General features: G+C 41.0%; 1 protein-coding gene across 1 annotated transcript in view; it reads left to right on the forward strand.

The window, feature by feature from the left end:
• Prkar2a (protein kinase cAMP-dependent type II regulatory subunit alpha) overlaps positions 1-22382 on the forward strand; it is a 49041-nt gene that overhangs the window by 17565 nt on the left and 9094 nt on the right. The window contains exons 2-6 of the mRNA XM_031343312.1: positions 3153-3188; positions 6584-6636; positions 9195-9278; positions 16306-16412; positions 20532-20685. Coding sequence (XP_031199172.1) covers positions 3153-3188; positions 6584-6636; positions 9195-9278; positions 16306-16412; positions 20532-20685 — 434 coding nt within the window. The remainder of the gene's footprint in view (positions 1-3152; positions 3189-6583; positions 6637-9194; positions 9279-16305; positions 16413-20531; positions 20686-22382) is intronic.

Genomic DNA, 22382 nt, shown 5'->3' on the forward strand with positions numbered 1-22382 from the left:
TTTTTAAGGTTTATTTATTTTATGTGGATGAGCGTTTTGCCTGCATCACAAGTGTGGAGTGCCTGTGGAGGCCAGAAGAGGGTGTTATAACATCTGAAACTGGAGTTACAGACAGCTGTGAACTGCCAGGTGCTGGGAATCAAACCCAGGTTCTCTGGAAGAGAAGCAAGAACTCTTTACCCTCAGCCATCTCTCCAGGCACTGTGTTGGGGTAGGGTAGATTTCTAGGCAGTTAGCGGGGCAGGTTTTGACTACAGAGTATAGAGTTAATGTCAGATGACTAGAGTTAAATCCATACATAGCTAGTTTTCATAAAAATTTAAATGTGAAAATGTTATGTACTTTTGTAGTTTACATTCAGTGAATATACAAACATTAGGAGCTGTTTATAGCTGGGTAATGGTGGCACATACCTTTAATCCTAGTGCTTGGGGGCCAGAGGCAGGTGGATCTTGGTGACTTCAAGGCCAGCATGGTCTACAGAGCTAGTTCCAGGACAGCCAAGGCTACACAAAAAAAACTGTCTTGAAAAATAAAAGTAATAAATAGGAAGAAAGAAAAGAAGAAAGAAAGAAGAGAAGAGAAGAGAAGGTTAAGAATATACTACCAATGCTTGGGAGGGAAGCAGGAAAACCAAGAGTTCAAAGCCAGCTTTGTTTACATGAGACCCTGTTTCAAAAAAAGAATGACAAAAATTAAGTAAGGACAGCTCTGAATTTATCTGTGACACTTCTTGTTTTTACAAAGGAGGAAGACTAAAAGGTGATTAAAATTGAAGATTTGCATAAATATTTACAACTGAGATATACTTTTCATATATCAAGTCAACCCAGAACATTCTAAAACTGCTGATTCTCCTTTTTGTTCAAAGTTTGAGTTTGTTCTGTTTTGCAAATGAAGTACACAGTAGAGCAATAAGAGAATGAAAGGAACCTAGTTGGAACTCATTTGGGAAACAGAGATAATACTGCCTGTGTGAGAGGTGGCTTCCGGTACGATTAAGTATATTATTAATGTCCAGTCTTGGACATCAGGGCTCATGGAATAGCAAAGTTCCTGTGGACAGGCCTCTTCTGACAAGACAGTCACTGCCTTGGCCTGCCTGACTCTTCCTGGAGCCCAGTCCCACATCTCCCCTCTTCAGCACTAGCTCTCTCCAGTTCTTTTGTCATCTGAAAGTTGAGGGCGTTAGAATATGATGGTTAGTTTTGATTGTCAACTTGGCAACATAGAATCACTTAGGAAGAGTGTTAATGAGGGATTTTCTAGGTCATACTGGCCTGTGGAGAACTCTCTGGAATGCTTTAATTGATGAAGGAAGACCCAGCCTAAAAGCCGGCTGCAGTATTTCCTGGGCTTGGATATTGGACTGTATGAAAAAAGAAGAAAATGAGCTGAATACCAGCATGCATGGTTTCCTTGTCATCAATCTTGACTGGATGTGACTTGCTGCTTCAAGTTCCTGCCTTGACTTCCCCACACCAGTGGACTGTGCCTAGAACTGCAGCCATATAAACCATTCTCCAGTAAAGTTGCTTTTGTCACAGCAACAGAGAAGAAACCATTTCAGTGCAGGACCACATGCTTGCTATTTCTCATATGTTTGGTTGTAAGCCTAGCCTTTAATGGCTGAGCCATCTCTCCAGCCCGTGTTTGCTATTTATAAGAGGCAGGGAAATGGACCTGGCACTAAAAAAATTGTTTTGAGACAGAGCTTCAGTATGTAGCCTTAGCTGGCATGGAACTTGCTATGCAGACCACACTGATCTTGAATTCATAAGTATCTATGTGCCTTTGTAAACTCCCTAGTGTTGAGGCTAAAGTGCCACAACACTCTGCCTAACACTAAAGTTTTTAATTGTAGTTGGTAAGGTCTGGTCTATCAGCTTCTGGGTCAGGCCAAGGTACCTGAGTGCTTCACAATCAACTGGGAAATGTGTCCATGGGGAAACAGCTACGACATCAGCTAGCCACAATCTTTCCATTCTCAGCTTCATCAATGTAGCAGAGGTGGGACAGGAAAATCCAAGACAGATACAGTATTTCCTGTCCCACCAGGATGATGAGTTTGTAGCATTCATGTTCATCAGGTGTGTTCTAGCATTTAGGATTACAGATAGTCATAATGGTGGCAGGTAGAGTCTAGAGTCTGTCAGATGGCTGAGAACAGAGAGGATGTTGTCTGCTTGAAGAGGTACCATGCTCCTCCAGGAATTGAGTTTAGCAACCAAAGCCACAGAGCTAGATGGTGGAGCTGGGGCCAGATGACAGGATCCCTCAAGTGACTTGGTTAGGCTCAGGTTTGCCTGTTTTCTTCTTCTTCTTCTTTTTTTTTTCCCTACTAATTCTTAAATTTCTCTCTCCCCTCTCATTTTTGTTTATTTTTAGATAGTATCTCAATAAGCTCAAGCTGGCCTGGAACTCAATATATAGATAGATAAGGATAACCTAGAACGTCTCATCCTCCTGAGTACTAGGATTCTAAGCATGCGCTCCATGCCTGGTTAGGAAGTGTAGGTGATCAAACCTAGGAATTCACACATGCTGCCCAGGCATCTACCAGATAAAATTGTTTCTAGACCCCAGTTTCTTCCTTTAGAGAGTGGGAAAGTCATTTGGTTTTTTTTTTTTTTAATGTTTTTTTCCATTCTTGACCCTTCCTCCCCTTTTCCCCATGTTATGGATTGAACCCAGGGCTTGGCAGATGGAGGATCTGAAACTCTAATTCCAGGGCCCTCTTCTTGACTGTATGGGCACCAGGTAGCCACATGATGCATAGATATACATTGAGACAAAACACCTATACACATAAAACATAAAATCTTAAAATAAAATTTAAATTATATTTATGTCTGTGTGAATATATGTAAGAATAAGTTCCAGATTATTTTTAGCTACATCCATTACATACACTCAGGTGCCCGTGGAAAGTGCCCAGTGTGATCCTCTAGCACATTGAAGTCATAAGGGGCTTTTCTTTCTGTGATCATGGTGAGTAACAATAATTTGTGGTCAAATATAGAAGAGTGTGGACTGACCTGCCATTGATTTTTGGGGTGCTTAATTCTGTTATCAGAGGTCTTTGCAAGAAGTGGGGATAAGAATAGAGGCATGTAATGTAATGCTGACTAATGCTTCTTTTCTTTTTACAGTTCCGATTCCTACCAAATTTACTAGACGAGTATCAGGTATGTGTTCTCTTTTATTGATATACTGCTAAAATCCTATTTTAAGATATGAATATCTTAAGTGACCATAATTCATCTCTAGTCTGAAAAGATAAACCAACAGTATTATATATATATTATACTAAAAGTAAAACTATGATTTCTTCATTCTGAGTAAATGTGTATATATATTATTACATTTGCTCTCTTTGCATCTGTCTTGTGAGATTTTTCTATATTTACAAATAGAAAATTATTCCCAAAAGTGACTTTTTATGTTTCTATTTTTAGCATCCTAGATTATACTGCCATTAAATTTTCCCATGAGTTTTAAAGTCACTTGACTTATGTCTTTAGTTCTAGTAAGGAAAGTGGTATTCTGGTGAGAGACTGACACTGTCTTGACCTTTGCTCTTTTTTAGAGGCTGTGTATAGATAAGGCTTCAGGGGAAAGGTACCCCAAATATGTCTTTCTGTTTTTCACTACTATCTCAAGAATAAGCAACTTAGCTGCAAACAGAGCTTTAGCTCATTTGACGGTCCTCTAGTTGTTAATACAAATTAAATGCTTTCAGAATCAGAAAATCTGTTTGTATCTGCATTCCCCGTTTCTGAGTCAGGGTCTTACTGCTCCAAGCTGTCGTCTGTGTTTAAGGATGACCTTCTGACCCCCACCCCCATGTATAGTACTTGGATTATAGTCATATGCCCACCATGTATTCAGTGCTGGGCATGGAGCTTCCTACTCTACCAACTGAGCTAAGTCCCCAGCCTCTAGGTTTTTGTTTTCTTTATGAGACTAGCTTGGTAACATTTTTTGTTATTTTATGTATTATAGTCCAAGTTAGTATTATTTTTTCCAACAAATGAAAAATACTTTTTGTTGTTGTTGTTTTTTTGAGACAGGGTTTCTCTGTGTAGCCTTGGCTGTCTTGGAACTCAGAAATCCACCTGCCTCTGCCTCCCAAGTGCTGGGATTAAAGGTGTGTGCCACTACCGCCCGGTGAAAAATACTTTTATTAAAGGTTAAGAAACACACAGCAAGGCACACAGAGAGAAAGACCTCTACAAAGCAGAGGGGTGGATTCAAAGTCCTAAAAGATTATTATTATGCTAAAATATTTATTATTTAGTTTTTAAAGATATTTTTATTTATTTATGTACATGAGTACAGGGTAACTGTTTTCAGACACACCAGAGGAGAGCATCATATCCCATCACAGATGGCTGTGAGCCACCATGTGGTTGCTGGGAATTGAACTCAGGACCTCCAGAAGAGCAGTCAGTGCTCTTAACCACTGAGCCATCTCTCCAGTCCCTTATTATTTATTTTTATTTCATGTGTTAATGGATGTTTTGTCCACATGTTTGTCTGTGAATCACATGCTTACCTGGTGCCAAGATGGCTAGAAGAGGGTGTTAGATTCTTTGGAACTGTAGTTAGAGTCCGTTGTGAGTGAGGTGCCATGCTGGTGCTTGGGACTGAACCTGGCTCTTCTAGAACAGCCAGTACTTTTAAGCACTGAGCTCTCTCTCCAGCTCTCCCAACTCCTCACATTATTTTTTTAAATAAGTTTTTTTGTTGGTGGTGGTGCTGGTAGTCTTTCTCTTTGGTTTTATTTATTTTAGACTGGGACTGATTGTGTAGCTCAGCGATGGATTCATGATTTTTTTGTTTTATTAATTGATTAATAAAAATTAATAAAAATAAAATTGATTTTGAGATAGGGTTTCTCTATGTAGTCCTGGATGTCCTAGAACTAACTCTATAGACTAGGCTGGCCTCGAACTCAGAGGGCTGCCTGCCTCTCCTGGGGATAAAGTGCTGAGCTGCACCACCACCGTCCAGTTTGGATTCATAAAGTTTAAAGTACTGCTTTCTTTTTTTATTTTATTTTATTTATTTTTTCTCTTTTTGAGACAGGGTTTCTCTGTATAGCCCTGGCTGTCCTGGAACTCACTCTGTAGACCAGGCTGGCCTCAAACTCAGAAACCCACCTGCCTCTGCCTCCCAAGTGCTGGGATTAAAGGCGTGCGCCACCACACCCGGCCAAAGCACTGCTTTCTTTTGTTTTACTTTTGGGACAGGCTCTTGCTGTGTAGCCTAGGCTCGTCTTCAACTCATGGCAGTCTTCGTGTCCTCAGCCTTCTGGGTTCTGGAATGCAAGCATACACTACCATACCTGTTCTAACCGCTGCTTTCTTCATACAATCTCAAATTAGTGTTAACTGTCTTTGAAATATGATTTCCAATTTCAAAATTTCATTCATCAAAAATAAAAGGGAAAGAAAACAGACTTCATATATGTTGAGGCTTTAAAACACATTAAGCAGAGGCCTGTGTGTTACGATCTGTGTGTCTATGCAGTGAGTTTCTGACTGCTGATAGCCGGCAGGCTAGTTCATTGGGAATCTGGTACTGTGTCAGTTATTTGTTTACTTTTTAAAGATTATTCATTTACTTGTGTATATGAGTGCTCTATCTGCATGTACACCTGCATGTCAGAAGAGGCCCTCAGACCCCATCACAGATGGTTGTGAGCCACCTACTGGTTGCTGGGAATTGAATGCAGACCTCTGGAAAGGCAGCCACTGAGCCATCCCTCCTGCCCCAGTTATTTATTTCTAAGTGATACTAAATGGCACTACCATGTAAGGCTTACATGCTTACAATGTACTAAAATAGTATGCTGTATTTTTTCCTACCATAGTTATTTTAAACTTGAAATGTCACTAACAGTCACTTAATATAATTTAGGAATCCAGTGACAAACTGAATTATGCCTCCCCACCAAATCTATACATTGAAGCCATACCAATGGGAATACAGCCTTTAAAGGGGTTATGAAGGTCAAAAAAAAAAAAAAAAGACTTTTGTCCTTATAAAAAGAGGAAGGGAGTTGGGGACATGACTAGCCTGGAACATTCTTGTAATGAAAGTTTGAGGAACTGATGGTTCCTAGCACCACATAAAAGTTTTAAGTGTGGCAGCACACATCTACGTCAGTGCTGGGAAGGTGGAAGACAAGTGGATACGTGCAGCTCACTGGCCAGTCAGCCTAACTGAAGCTGTGAGCTCTAGGTTCAGTTAAAGACTATCTGAAAAAAGCAAGGAGGAGGCTCAGGTGGTGGAGCCTGCCTGTAGTCCCAGTACTCAGAAGGCAGAGGTAGATGGATCTTTGAGGACAGCCAGAGCTACATAGTGAGACCCTGTTTGAAATAAATACATACTGGATGGATGGATGGATAGACATAGATGGATAGGCAGACAGACAGATGGATGGGATGTAGAGTAATGAAAAAGGCACCTCTGGCACACATATGAACATGTGCATACACATGACACCATACTTTCTTTTTTTTCCCTAAAATCACACATTTTATAACTTCCATTTTTTTCTCTCTCCAATATTTAGTCTGTGCAGAAACGTTTAACCCTGATGAAGAAGAGGAAGATAATGATCCAAGGGTAAGAACTAAAGCTAAAGTGTTACATAGAATTATATTTTCCATTAGTTCTCTTCTACTACATGCCTCATATAAACCACTGATAGTGGAAGTAAGTGTGAATTAAAAATCTCCGTGGGAGTTACACACTCTCACACGCAGACCCTCGCTTCTCATGTTTGCCTGCCTGTGTGAGAGTGGGCATAGACTGTAAGACTAAACAAGAGAGGAGCAACAGCTGTAGAGCGAGGAGGACCAGAGGACTTCCGTATCCTGATGACGGAAATGAAAAGGAGGGTACTGAGGGTTCAAAGGTCAAGTGGGGGAGAGGAAGAAAAGGGGATTGGAGAAGAGAGGAAGGAAAAGAAAGAACAAAAACAAAGTTTGCATGAAAAATACCAAAGGAAACTTAACGTTTTGTGACTAGTAAAAGTAAAATTTAAAAGTATCTATGGGATACCACTTTTTTATACAATAGATTGAACCGAGCTTTGGTGAACCGAGGGTTTGAACCGAGGGTTTGAACCGAGGGTTTGGTGAGGAGCACCTGACTGGCTTTGCAGAGCCTTAGCCTTAGGTGGCACAGTCAGATTTAGCAGTTACTAGGGAAAGTTCTTCCTGAGGATACACAAATGGAGATTATTACATTGTTGTAATAGTGAAAAATGAAAAACCTAAAGCAAGTCTTTTTTTTTTTTAAGATTTATCTATTTATTATATGTAAGTACACTATAGCTGTCTTTAGATACACTAGAAGAGGGCGTCAGATCTCGTTACGGATGGTTGTAAGCCACCATGTGGTTCCTGGGATTTGAACTCAGGACCTTCAGAAGAGCAGTCAGTGCTCCTAACTACTGAGCCATCTCTCCAGCCCCTAAAACAGGTATTAATAAAAGAATACAGTTTCCTATTGCAAGTGTATAGCGTTGCTTCCCTCTTTCCACCTTTATATGCATTTTGATGATTGGGCTCAGGTTGCCAGGTTACCACAGAGGCATCTGTACTTGTCGAGTCAGCCCCTCATATTGTAAATTTAATGTACTTATTTCTGGTAAAAAACATGTTTAGAAAGTAACTTAATAGGTCTCTTAATTATAATATCATTAAGTTGTAATGCTTCTTTTTAATTCAGTAAATATTTTTGTCTATAATAATGGTAATAGTTTTAAAGCACCTACTAAATGAATTTAAGGTATTGTTTTAGAAACCCTACATATATTATTTAATTTCTTAGACAACTAGTTCATAAATACTACTGTTATTGTTAATAGTGTTATTGTTGGTGTGTTAACTGTAGCTTACATAGCTACAGTTAATTACCATCTCCTTGTAGATGTCAGCATACAATATGGACTGATTATTTTCTTTAAAAGTACTCTTTCTAGGCTGCAGAAATGGCACCTGCTGCTCTTGCAGAGAACCCATGTCCAGTTTCCAGCACCCACACCAGGTGGTTCTCAACCACCTTATAATTCCAGCTGCTCTGGGGGATTGGACATCTCTGGCCTCTGTCGGCACCTGCACTCATATGCACCTACCACACACTGACACACACATACACATAATTAAAAATAAAAGTTTAGTTGGTTCTGTGTTCAAAATATATCCAAACTTCTCTGCTTCTTGGTTCCTGCATGGTTACCACCCAGGTAGAAACAACCGCTGTTGGGACTGCAGTAGTGTAAGCTCCCAGCTTCTTCTCTATCTCTGCCTTCCTGTAGGCCTAACTCTAGTCCTAACCCTAACCTAACAGCCAGCGTGAGCCTTCAGATAATAAATCTGATCCTGAATTGATGATCTCAAACCACCCCCGAGTTGTTAGAGAAAGTTCCATTTATTCTATAACCTACATATAGTGTCCTCTATGAATTTGGATATCCCTCCCCGACCAGTGGGATCTGATCTTTGTCTGCATTAGCCTCATCTCTCAGTTACTTGTCAGATCTGCTATCTATTCTCATACTATAGAATGCCTTGCTCTGTCCGCAGCAGTCTCCCCACTTACTCTCTGAGGTGGCACTGCTCGAGATCTTAGCACAGTGGTCACCTCAGTAGGTCACACTCACCCAGACATGAGCACACCCTCATACTTCCCTCCCTGGCCTACTGACTGCCCTTTATCTTGTCAGTTTCCAACATGTTTTGTGTTTGTAGACTGAGGGCAAAAGTTTTATCTATGTGTTCACTGTTGTCTCCAGAGCCAGGACAGTGCCTGCGATTAGGTAGATGTTCAGTGTTTACTTTAGGAGCAGGTTATAACTCTGCTGTCCAGATGAGAATCTGGAGGCTCCCAGGGACAGATGATGAGTGCAGTCACACGACAGCAGATGGCTCCAGAGTCATGCTTGTCACTCCTGTATTACATTGCCTTTCCATAGCAGCATGCTGCTTGCTATTTTTGTAGAATTAGAGTTGTAATACATACATAACATGCATACATACATACATACATACATACATACATACATACATATATACTCTTTGTTTTTTCTCACTTTTTAGGAGAACAAATGTTAATTTTTAAACGGGTGATTTCTAAATGCACTAAAATAATTGTCTTGACTTTATTTCAATCGACAGGTGGTCCACCCCAAAACTGATGAGCAGAGATGTAGACTTCAGGAAGCTTGTAAAGATATTCTTCTTTTCAAAAACCTTGATCAGGTAACATTGATCTTTAAAAAATATTTTTGTTATAATGATACTTTAGTTTTTTTCCTATTTGACATTTGATCAATTTTTTAGCATGTTAGCTGCATTTGAATTAGATTTATTTATACATTCAGATTTATTTATTAAAAATGCTTTTATCCTGTTGATCACTATAATGAAGATATGGTTTTATTTTTGTTTTAAGACAGGGTCTTACTATGTAGCTTTAGGTAGCAGTGAACATCCCTGTGTAGACCACCCCAGCCACAAACGCCTTTTTCCGCCTTCTCCTGCCTTCTGAGTGCTGGGATTAAGTCATACACTGCAGCACCTAGTAAAGACATGGTTTTAAAATGCCTTTAGTTATACTAGTGATTTATATGTAGCTAAGTTATGCTACCATGAAATGCCAAGGTAACACGCTCCTAGCATTGTTTGGAGGGTCTAAATTTGTTTGGCAAAGGAGTTGATTTCCCTAGAGAAGCTGCTGTGTGTTTCTCATCACCATAGCAGCCAATCCACTCCATGCGAGGTTGTTTCCTGTGCTTCACATGGGGGGTTTCTCTTGTAATGGCTTCAAGTTCTGTGTATCTGCAGGGTTTCCAATAGGATGTGTGGCCAGGTATCTCGTGTGTGTGTGTGTGTGTGTGTGTGTGTGTGTGTGTGTGTGTACTGTGGCACACATGTGGAAGTCAAAGGACTACTTATATAAATCAATTCTTCTCTTCTGTGTGGAATCCTCAGGATCAAATTCAAGACATCAGGATTGTTGGCAAATGTTCTTAACTTTCTGAGCCACACATCACTGGCCCTCTGCTCTATTTTTGAGACAGGGTTTCTCATGGACCTCACTGGTTATCAGTTAGCCAGCCTGGCTCCCAGTGAGCTCTGGGGATATGCCTGTCTCTGTCCATCCATTACTGCGTTGTTGATGCACTTCTGTGCCTGGCTTTATGCAGGTTCTGGGGATTCAAACTCAGATCCTTTTGTGACAAGCACTTTACCAATCTGGACAGTCCCAGTTTTTAACATCCTGTCTGTAAGCAATTCTCTGCTTTGAAGGCCATGTACTAAAGTCACAGGTATGGCTGAAGCTAGACCTATTTCCGGGAATCCCAGACAGTACAGAGGCAAGGAGACTGGGGTTAGAAGACTGAGTATCATTGCAGCTCTCCAGGAGTCTGCTTTCTGCTCCTGACTCAGGGAGACGACCAGTTCTGCTATTTGTCAACCTGTTTGAGAGTAGCCATATGGCTTATAGGAATGCCCAAAACTTTATGTGGTGCTGTTAGTCTGAGACTGAGTAAAATGAGGACAATGAGCTGAAGGAGTGTCCTGTTTATCTGGAGTACAGTCTTGTGATAGCTCTTTTCCCTGAAAGACCCAGCCATATAAATAAATGGAGAGGGACTTTCCTTTTTACTTAGAGTTACTAAAGCCATTTGTCCATTTTGTACTGTCAGAGTTGTAGGAAAGTTTTATTTCCTAGTATCAGATACACTTTTACCATTTTACTTACTGAAAAATAACCAATCTGAGCATGGTGGAACATAAATCAGCCGAAGGAGGCTGAGACGGGAGGATCTCAAGTTTGAGGTTGATCTGGGCTGCACATCAATAGCCTGTTGGAAGAATCAAAGAAAGAAAGGGAATAGGGAGAGAGAGGAGAAGAAAAGAAGGAATCTGACATTTTATATTGTTATTAGTTTCTTCCATTGAATTTTTGTTGGTTTTTTTTTTGAGTATGTTGTATGTGCATGGCACGCATGTTCTTGTATGTTTGGATGTGGACCAGAGGCTGATCTAGGTTTGTTCCTATCACTCACCACTTTATATTTTGAGGCCCAGTCTCCTGTTGAGCCCAGAGTTCACCAGTTCACCTGGTCTAGCCATCTAGCTTGCCCCAGGGGTCCCCTAATTCAGCACTGGGATTACAAATGAGCTGCCACATGGGTGCTGTAAGCCCAAACCAGGTCTCTACACTGCATGCAAGTAGTGTACCCATGATCTGTCTTCTCAGCCCTGTTTTCTCCTGTTTTTATATTCATATTCCATATTCAGTTTTACAACAAAATCATATCTAGCTGTACTTGATCTGCCAGATACATCTACCCATCCCTTGCCAAAGGGTCACCAAACTTCTTCCTAAAGAACAGAAGGCTAATAATTTCTGTCACAGCTGTAGCTCTGCAGTCTGATATCAGCACACTTTGACCTGAATACTCTGATGTGCATATTATGTGCTAGAGTTCAACTTATATATGTTTCTAGTCTGCCTAGGAGTTGAGCCTAGGACCTCACACATGCTAGGAAGTGCTCTAGGTCTCCTGGCTGGCCTGCGTTGCCTAGGCTGGCCTGTAGCTCACTCTGTAGCCCACAGTCCTTGAGGATCTTCATACCTTAGCCTCCCTGTAGCTGAGGTCAGAGGCCTGCACTGTGAGCCTGCACTGGCGGTAAATGCACTCATCTTTAGTATAGTGAGAGTCTTCTGTGTATCAGGTTTGACAGATGTGTGCACAGGTGATCTTTACCCTAATCAGATATTATGTAATTATCTATCTAACCAGGAAATCTAGTCTAATGGTCCTCAACCTTAAAAATGCCTTTTCATGATTAATGCTGCCCCTCCCCATTTTGGAGGCAAATACTGTTTTGTTTTACTTTATAATTGATTAGTTTCATTTATTTTAGAATTTCATATAAATAGACTTATGCCACATGTATCATTAATATTATTTTTTTTGTTTTATTTTTTGAGACAGGGTCTCAAAGTGAGTTCCTGGCTGTCCTGGAACTCACTTTGTAGATCAGGCAAGCCTTCAACTCACAGAGATCCACCTGTCTCTTGTCTCCTGAGTGCCGGGATTAAAGGCGTGTGCCACCACCACCTGGCATAGCATGTATTCTTTTTTTTTTTTTTCCTCTCTCTGTATAGCTCTGGCTGAACTGGAACTCACTCTGTAGACCAGGCTGGCCTCAAACTCAGAAATCCGCCTGCCTCTGCCTCCCAAGTGCTGGGATTAAAGGCGTGCGCCACCACTGCCTGGTACAACATGTGTTTTGTTTTTTGCTATTTTTTTTTTTTTAAGTTGAACCTGTTCATATTCTTTTTCGTTTTTAAGATTTATTTATTTATTTAATGTATGTGAGTACATTGTAGCTTTCTTCAGGCACACTAGCAGAAGGCATTACAGATGGTTTTGAGCCACCATGTGGCTGCTGGGGACTGAACTCAGGACCTCAGGAAGAGCATCTCTGCAGCCCCACACCATGTGTTCTTGGTTGAGGCACATGCTGTACTTGATTGTGACCACTTCCTTCTTGTTTCCTCTAGTGTAGAGTGATCCTTTTCCCTGACACCTCATGACAGTTTCTAGAGAGTTACAAGAGAAGATGCTCAGAACAGTACTCTCCTCAGATCTGGCCTGACATGTTTCTTAGTCTGGATTATACAAGAAAATTTGAATATATTGCCAGTATTTTTTTCCTTTTTTTTTTTTTTCTTCTTTTTCTTGACAGCATTTAAGTAGAAAATTTCAGGGGATGTCAGACCACATTTTACATGAGTGTGGATGGCGCACAGTAGGAAGCATTCTTTTTTAGTATGTTAGGTTTTACGGTAGTCATCACCTATGGGGCTTTGGAATTAAAGATGCCTCTTGGCATTTTATTTTAGGAAACACAGTCACTCTGACAGAAATTACATGGAATGTCACAGAAATAACATCATTTCTCTCTCGAGCTAAAGTTAGTATTCTTTTCTTTTTTGCACTCTGGCCCTGAGAATTGAACTTAGGACCTCACATACTTAGATGTGCATTCTATGACTAAGCGGTTCTGTGTATGTAAAGGTGCATACTGTTGGAGGGGTGCATGCGAATGTACAAGCTAGAGGTCAGCCTCAGGTGTCATTCTTTAGATGCTGTGTGCTTTTTTTAAACATGGGGTTTTGGGAATCAAACTCAGGTTGAATGAGCCATTTCTCCCACCCCTAGTCCATTTTTTTTTTTTTTGAGATATCGTTTTATGTAGCCCAGGTTGCCCTTGAACTCACTAAATAGACAAGGATGACCTTGAACTTTTTTTCCAGATTACATATTTTATACACACACATACACACACACACACACATATGTGCACATTGTCTGCATGTACATCTGCACACCACTAGACAGCACTAGACAGTTGTGAGTTGCCATGTGGGTGCTGGGAGTTGAACTCAGTTCCTTCAGAAGAGTAGCCAGTGCTCTTAACAACCATCTCTCCAGCCCCTACCTTGAACTTCTGTTGTCCCTGTTTTTAACCTTCTCAATGTAAAGCTGATATTTTCTGTGTTCCCTGCCACTTGTTAATCTTCTTGTCTAATGGAAGGACTCCAAATCGAGGCCAAGACTGGTGTTTGATCAGAATTTAGTAGTATTGTTTCCTTTTTGTTATATTTATTCATATAGTTGCTTTCTGGTTATGACATGTAATGTTGGTAAGTACGTAATTATATATGTTATGCACAATTGAAATATTTCCTGTCCATTAGATACCACTTATAAAACAACACTGTGTAGCAAAATGTTCTCCTTACATTTGCCTCCTTAGTCATAAAAATTGATGAAGTAGAAATTAATCTTTTTTTAGAAGTTAGCTGTGCTGGCCTACTCAGGTAAGGTACCACTCTACAGGATAACCTCTGAGGCCATCTGCTGTAGTCATAGTTGTCTACAGCGCTTGGGCTCCCAGCAGGTCGCAAGTGTGCACCCGCCCAGGAGCAATCTGGATTCACAAATGAAGAACATACACATATACACACGCACGCACACACACACACACACACACACCAGTTGATTTTTGACATGTTGTGATTACCTCAAAGACTAGGCACTCCTAAACCTTCCCTTGCTATCCCAGGCCCAAGTGGGGAAATGGCCAGTGGCCACTACCCAAATTCTTACATGGCTAGTTGGCTTTCTCTCCTGCAGCTCTTATGGCCCATCCTTCTCCCCTGAGTCATTGTAATTCCCGTCTTCCAATCAGTTCCAAACCCTTGCAAATCTAAAGATCCTGCCTGCACAGCCATTGGTCATTGGCTCTTTGTTGATCCATCAATAACCAGTTAGGGACAAGAACCTTCAGTGTTTGAACACACAGATACCCAATTTTGGGGGCCAGATTAATTGAAAGCATTGGAACCAACCCCCAACAATCTGCTTTCTAGATTTTTTAGATTTGCTAAACCTATTCATAATCATATCCACACATTTAGGAAAGTGACAGCACACAGTTTTATATACAATATACTGGAGCCATCCAGGTAGGAGATAGTTGTAGAGGTGGAACTAGGGAAATTGGAACTATGATTTAGATAGCACAGTTTTCATTTAAATTGTTGGAAAGCTCTTTATTTTTTAAATAATGGTTATTATCACATGTTAATTATGAAAATTAATGGGTTTCATTGCAACATTCCCATATATGTAAATGTCTCTCCCAAACGTTCTATTCTCCTTTCCTTTCCTAATAGTCCTAGTCCTTCATTTCCAGGTTATCTTTCTGTTGTTCAGTTTTCACTTGGAAGAGAAAACGTGTACCGCTTGTCCTTCTGTGTTTGTTTTACTTCATTTATCATAATGCTGCCCAGTTCCATCCATTTCCTACAAATGTCCCATGACTTCATGCGCCTTGCTGTGTGCCCGCTCACGTGGTGATGGGCATATGGGCGGATTTCATATTTTGGCTCTTATGAATAGTAACATGAAAATATGAATATGCATTTTGTCTGCTGGCTTCATCTCCTGATGAACACCCAGCAGTGGTGTGGCTGGATCATACGCAGCTCTATTCTTAGTCTTCTGAGGAGCTTACATTCTTTTTCCATAGTGGCTCTAACTAATTTACGTCTGCCTCCAGGACACAAGTCCCATTTTTTTCACTTCCTCTCCAGCTTTTGCTAACTTTTCTTATAATACACATTTGATTTAGGGTAGCATGAAGTCTCAATATAGTTTCCATTTGCATTTCACTTATGACTAAGGGTGTTGATATTGAGCCCCTCTCCCCCATTTCTTTTCTTTTTTTAGAGGAGATCCTATACATATATCTTAGTTTGGCCTTGAATTCTGCCTAGGATAACCTTGGACTTCTGATCCTTCTGCTTGTATTTCCCAGTTCTGGAATTAAAGTGTTTGTTTATTTACTGCAGCACTTGGAGTCAAACCCAGGGCTTCTTGAATGTGAGGCAAAATACTCTACCAGCTGGGCCACATCCCCAGCCTCAGACTCAGACGTCTGCCTGCCTCTGCCTCCTGAGTGCTGGGATTAAAAGTGTTTGCTGGCCTGGTCTTTCTTTTAATAAATGTCTCCGCATCATTAGCCCATTTTTTTTTAACCTGACTACCCTTTCTTCTTCATTTTTTTTTTTTTTTTAACATTTTGGGCTTCTAGGAAGTTTAAAAAAATTTTTGACATGATGGGGAATTGAACACAGGGTCTTCTAGTGCATGCAAATGATCTGTGCCCGAGCTTCACCCTCAGCCCTGATGTTTGTTTGGAGTTCTGTATGTATTTTGGATATTGATTCTCTATTAAGAGAATTAGAAAGCTGTTCAAGACAATGCTACCTTAAAAAAATTCCAAGCCCACTAGTGCTTTAATCCCAGCACTCAGGAGGCAGAGGCTGGCAGATCTCTGAGTTTAGAGCCAGCCTGGTCTATAGAACAAGTTACAGGACAGCCAGGGCTACACAGAAGCCCTGTCTTGAAAGGCCCCCCAAAGCCCCCCGCCGAGAGGGAGAGGGAGAGAGAAAGGGCTTGGCAACTGTGCTCTAAGAGCCTAAAGCTAAATAGTATAAAGAACATATTCCCCTTAGCTCTCAGGCTTCGACTGTAACTTTGGTGGTGATCTGGTATAGAACCTTATTATATAATCACATACATTGGAATAAATATGACCTTTGTGGCTTTTTGTTGGGATTAAGGGTTTACACTGCCACTCAGACTGACCATTCAGCAAATGTAAAAGCCATCCATTCTCTTTGTGTGCACCTTAGGAGCAGCTTTCTCAAGTTCTGGATGCCATGTTTGAAAAGATAGTCAAAACTGACGAGCATGTCATTGACCAAGGAGACGACGGGGACAACTTTTACGTCATAGAACGGTAGGTGGGGGATGCTTCATAAGTGTTTGGCCACACCTCCTTGTATTCATAATTTCGGACAAAAGCCTTATCCTATACTACGTTCAGCCCAGAGAGCTCTAGAGCCAGGTGAATAAGTTCCCCAAAGTCTTTGGAGGGATTATAGCTGCCTCTCTATTTACTGCTGTCCTGAGAGTCCTGAGTAAAACCTCTGCTTGGGGGAGATACCACTTAGAGTTGAAAGTCTAGAGTTAGACAAAGAATGGCAGGCTGTGTTTTATAAACATGCCATTTCCAACGTTCAGTTGGATTGATTCCCTGAAGCAGCTCTGTGATGCCGTATTGTCTGGGGAAGCTTTGGTTCCCAGCTTGCTTTTAAAATGAATGTACTCCTCTGACCTCCATAAGCTCAATACCTTCTGACTCTGCACCAAGTATAAACCATATTGGAGAAAATGAAAATTAGGGGGGTTTACCTCCCTAATGTACCTGCATCTGAGTGTCTTGAGCTGAATGTATCCTCCTGAGGAAGAATAGGGCTTCCTTCTGAGTCCTTCTCAGTCCTAAAACAGGAATCTCATCAGAGTCTAAGGCAGTAAATGTTACCATGTGTTCCTTACCTCCACTCTTTCACGTTAAAGACATCTTTATATGTATACATATTTACATTAATTAATTTGTGTGTGTGTATTTAAAAAAAGGTTATTATTTTTACTTATGTGTGATTGTGTGGGAGTGGGGAGTGAGGGTGGTTCACTGGGTGTCCAAGAAGCCAGCAGAGGGCATTAGATCCCTTGAAGCTGGAGTTAAAGACTTGTGCACTGCCCATCAGGATGCTGGAATCAGAACTCTGGACAAGCAGTATGTGCCTTGAGCCAGCTCTCCAAACCCCTTTTTCCTTTCAAAGTAACTTCAAAGTTTAAAACAAAACAAAACTTAGTACAAATAGTATGGAAAATTCTTATAAGCCCAGCCCTACAGGTTAATGTTCTGCCGTATTTAGCATATCAGTTTGTTCAGAATAAGTTCCAGAAAGCTAGGCATGGTTATCTACACTGTAATCACAGCAACAGGGATGTGGAAGCAGGAGGTTCAGGAGTTCGAGGTCATCCTCAGATACATAGCAGTTTCAGAGTCAGCCTGAACCATCTGAGACTATCTCAGAACAACACGCAGTGAGTTTCACACACAGTGTTCCTTTACCTCTACCTCCACCTGTGTAACAACATGCAGTAGGTTTCAGATACAATGTTCCCCCACCTCCACTTCTGTTTTCTTAGACACATCACAAGTTTTAAATGAGAAATAAACATTTTTATACAATTGCTGCCACAATGGAGGCTTATTTAAAATTTTCTGATTACTTCCCTGAGCTTTGGGATTCTTTTATTGTCATCAAGTAACTGTTGTAAGTTTAGCTCATCAAACCTTTCCTTGTTAAAAATTTCTAATTATTTTATTTTTGCATTTATTCATTTGTGTTTTACACACACACACATACATACACACACACACACACACACACACACGGATGTGTGCTTGTACAGACATCAGGACAACTTGCTGGAGTCAAGTTTCTCCTTCTACCATGTGGGTCTCAGAGACTGAAAATACTTGGGTTGTTAGGCTTGGCAGCAAGAATTTTTACTAAAGAGGCATCTCACTGGCCCCTGTTCAAGGGAAGTCTTAGTTTATGTGTATATCTGTGTATCTGGGTGCATGCATGGCACATATGTACAGGTGTTGGTCAAGGTCAGAAGATGGCAGTTGATGCCTTGGCACTGGCGTCACAGGTGGTTGTGAGATGCCTGGCATGAATACTAGGAATCTAACTTGGGTCTTCCTCAAGACAAACAAGTACCCTTAACTGTTAAGTCATTTCTCCAGTCTTGTTCACATTTGTTTTGTTTTGAGACAGGGTTTTCCTTTGTAGCTCTGCCTGTCCTGGAACTCTCTATGTAGGTCAAGTTGGCATCAAACATACAGAGTTTGTTTCTGCCTATCTCTGCCTCCTAGGATTAAAGATGTGTGCCACCATTCTTGGCTTTTTAAGTTTTTAAGAACTTTATGTATATGGATGTTTTGCCTGCACGTATGTCTGCACACCACATGCGTACCTGGTGCCCATTAAAGCAAGAAGGGTATTGGCTGCCCTGGGACTGGAGTTACAGATAGTTATGAGTTACCTTGTGTGTTTTGGAAAGTAGACTCTACTTCTCAGAAGAGCAGCCGTGCTTTCGACCTCTGCGCTGTCTCTCCAGCCCCAGAATGATTGTTTGTTTGTTTTTAACTTTTGCTGTTATATTGTCTGGTGAGTAACCCTGCAGTAAATCTTTTCAGTATCTTTATCTCTTTTGAATGATTTCACCAGGACTTATGTGTGCATATGTGTTCATGTGTGTTTATGATTACACGTGTGTTGGTGTTGCTGTGCCGGTGTTCAAAGATAAGAGGACTCCTCAGGTGCATTTGCGCAGGTGCTGCCCACCTTATTTGCGGCAGGGTCATTCATTGGCCTGGGGCTCGCCAGTTAGCTTAAGCTGGCCAGCTAGCAAGCTCAGTTATGTATCTGCCTGCCTTCCTGGGCCTGGGATTAGAAGTGAAGGCTACCACGACTGGCTTTGTTTGTTTGATTGATTGTTTCAAGAAGGGGTTTCTCTGTGTAGTCCTGGCTATCCTGGAACTCAGAGGGTTACCTGCCTCTGCCTGCTGGAGTGCAGGGATTAAAAGCATGTGCCACCACTGTGAGACGTGCAGGCATTTGGCCAGTTGAGTGCCTTAACCCTCAAAGAATCTCTTTGAGTCACTTGTTGATATTGTTGTTAGTTGTCTTACAGAAATTCTGAGAAGTTTGTTTGCTTCTTAGTGCATGGAACATGTCCATTTCTCTAAAGGGTAGTTCTGAGTATTTTTTGAGCAATCATTTGCAATAGCAGGTAGAAAGTTGTTTAACTATTTTATTTGGTCCTTGTTTTCAACAAACCATGAAAAAAAAACATTACAGTCAACTCAATGCTTTCCACAGAATACTTAATAAGATTCAACATCTTTTTGTAATAAACTCTTTTTTTTTTAAAAGATTTATTTGTTATGTATATGAGTACACCGTTGCTCTCTTCAGACATACCAGAAGAGGTCATCAGATCCCATTACAGATGATTGTGAGCCACCATGTGGTTGCTGGGAATTGAACTCAGGACCTCTAGAAGAGCAGTCAGTGCTCTTAACCACTGAGCCATCTCTCCAGCCCCTGTAATAAATTCTTTATCATGCAAAATATAGTGACTTATCCAGGGAGCTAAGGGTCAGGAGTTCAAGGCCAGCCTGGGTTAAGCTGAAAGACCCTGTGCTCCCTTCATCCTCCCAGAAAGGACTGAGCATAAGAAAGGGCACCTGTGCTCTTCCTTTCATTTAATATTGTGCTTGAACCCCCAGCCAGTGTAGTAAGGCAAAGTAAGGAAGAAAGTTCATACAGACTAGAAAAGAACCAAAAGTCTTTGCAGGGAAAATCCTCAGGAATGCTACAAAGAAGTTACTAAACTGAGCAAGTCAATTCATCCAGGTTGGAAAATGCAAAGTCAAGTGCAGGGCTGGAGAGATGGCTCAGCAGTTAAGGTACTAGCTGCAGCTCCAGAGGACCTGGGTCCAATTCCTAATGTGTATGTGGCAGCTTATGACTATCTGTAACTCCAGCTGCAAAGAATTGGACACCCTCGTTTAGCCTCCTTGGGCACTGCATGTACATGGTGCATAAATATTCATGCAGGCAAAACATCCATGTACACAGAATTTAATAAAAATAATAACAATGTTAAGTGCAAAAATCACCTGTATGTTTTAGCAAAATTATGTTGGTTATCCCACCTTTGAGACAGGATGTTGTGTATCCTAGAGTCACCTTAAACTCACTGTGTAGCCGAGGATGATCTTGATCCTCCCGCTTCTAACTCCCCAGTGCTGTAATTACTGACAGGAACCACTATGCCTGGTTTATCTAGATCAGGGCTCAAACCCAGGGCCTCCTGCATGCTAGGCAAACACTCTCAACTGAGCTCTGTCCCTATCTCTGCATGTCTTATATGTATCAGTCAGTTTTTAAACTTATCAGAAGTAATTAACTATTTCTTTTCATTCTTCTAGGGGAACCTATGACATTTTAGTAACGAAAGATAATCAAACACGTTCTGTTGGTCAGTATGACAACCGTGGCAGTTTTGGAGAACTAGCTCTGATGTACAATACCCCGAGAGCTGCTACCATCATCGCCACCTCAGAAGGCTCCCTTTGGGGATTGGTGAGTGAGAGATGCATGGTGTCATGTTACTATCTTCTATAGCCAGTTATCAGAAATGTGATGTTTCCTCAGTGACTTAGCCATGCCCTTTATTCTAAGGTACAGATATGTGAGTGGCCCATATCCTCGAGGTGACAGGGTTCTTGCTACATTTACTTGTTTTTATTTGGTAATTACAGAGGGAAGAGATACCTCTCTGTGTACCTTGTTGTAGCCCAGGAGGGCTGTGGAGTGAGACACTATCACTTACACACATGCACACACAGGGGAGGAGGAAGAGGAGCAGCCGCAGTGGTGGTGCTGTCATGAAACCTTAGCTAGGTGGCATTGCCATCTCTAGTTGTACCAGTAGCAGGTTATTCTGCATCCAGCCATCCACTTGTCCTTCTGTGTACAGCCATACCCAGTAGATAGATCATCAGGAATGCTAATAACTGTACTCAGGGAAATGGAATTTAGTTGTCTTTTGTAAAACACTGTAGTTCTTGTGTATACTATCTATTATCTACCTCATTTCTATTTATTTATTTATTTGTTTGTTTGTTTATTTATTTATTTATGGTACATTGAGACAGGGTAGCCCTGGCTGTCCTGGAACTCATTTTGTAGACCAGGCTGGCCTCGAACTCACAGATTTGCCTGCCTCTGCCTCCCAAGTGCTAGGATTAAAGGCATGCACCACCATTACCTGGCTACTTTGTTTCTTTTTGCATTACATTACAGATCCATAATCTGTAACTCTTCTTTCAAAAATATCTTATACTACAATTCTCTATTTTACTTTTAAAATGAGAATCTCTGTTATTTCTGCCCCCCTTATAAGAATTAATTTATGTCATGGAATTAATATCTTTTTGATTAATGGAAGAATAATATATGAATTAAAATTTCCTAAACTTGGTAAAAAAAAAATATATATATACACACACATATACACATATATATACATATACATATATATACTTATATGTATATATATACATATATATATAAAATATATATTAATTAAAAATAAATGAATCCTGGCAGGAATGGTAGCACAAGCCTTGAGTCCCAGTACCTGGAAGGCAGAGGCAGGTGGATTTCTGAGTTCAAGGCCAGCCTGGTCTACAGAGTGAGTTCCAGGATAGCCAAAGCTATACAGAGAAACCCTGTCTCGAAAAACCAAAATAAATAAATAAAATAAAAGAGGGAGAGGCCAGATTGAAGTAAAAGCTATCAAACTAGTCCAGCTGTGCAGTCCACTGATGTGAATCATATACGTCTAGTGCAAGCCTAGAGCAGCCTCTAAAAAGGTCTGTAGCTAATGCAGTGCATGTTTCTTAGTCTCAGCTGCTCAGAAGGCTTGAAACATGATTTCAGGGGCACACTAGTCAGCACAGTGATGCTCCATCTCTCCCCTCCCCCACCAAAGATTGTCTAGAGATGCAGTCATCTTCTGTAAACCAAATTCCCACTAGGGTGATTTGTGTCCTCTAAATAGCCCAGTGGTGGTACAGTCACAATCCCAGCAAGTAGGCAGGAGCAGGAGGATCGCTGCAAACATGAGACCACTTAGTCTACATAGTTAGGTCCATGCTAGATCGAGCTGCAGAGCAAGTCCCTGTCTCAACAAAACAACCTATTGTTGTTTCACAGGCTCAGCAAGCAAATATAAGCACTCTCCATACCAGTGTGACACCCTGAGTTCAGTCCTT

Source organism: Mastomys coucha, unplaced genomic scaffold (genome assembly GCF_008632895.1).
Source record: "Mastomys coucha isolate ucsf_1 unplaced genomic scaffold, UCSF_Mcou_1 pScaffold23, whole genome shotgun sequence".
Taxonomy (NCBI): Eukaryota; Metazoa; Chordata; class Mammalia; order Rodentia; family Muridae; genus Mastomys; species Mastomys coucha.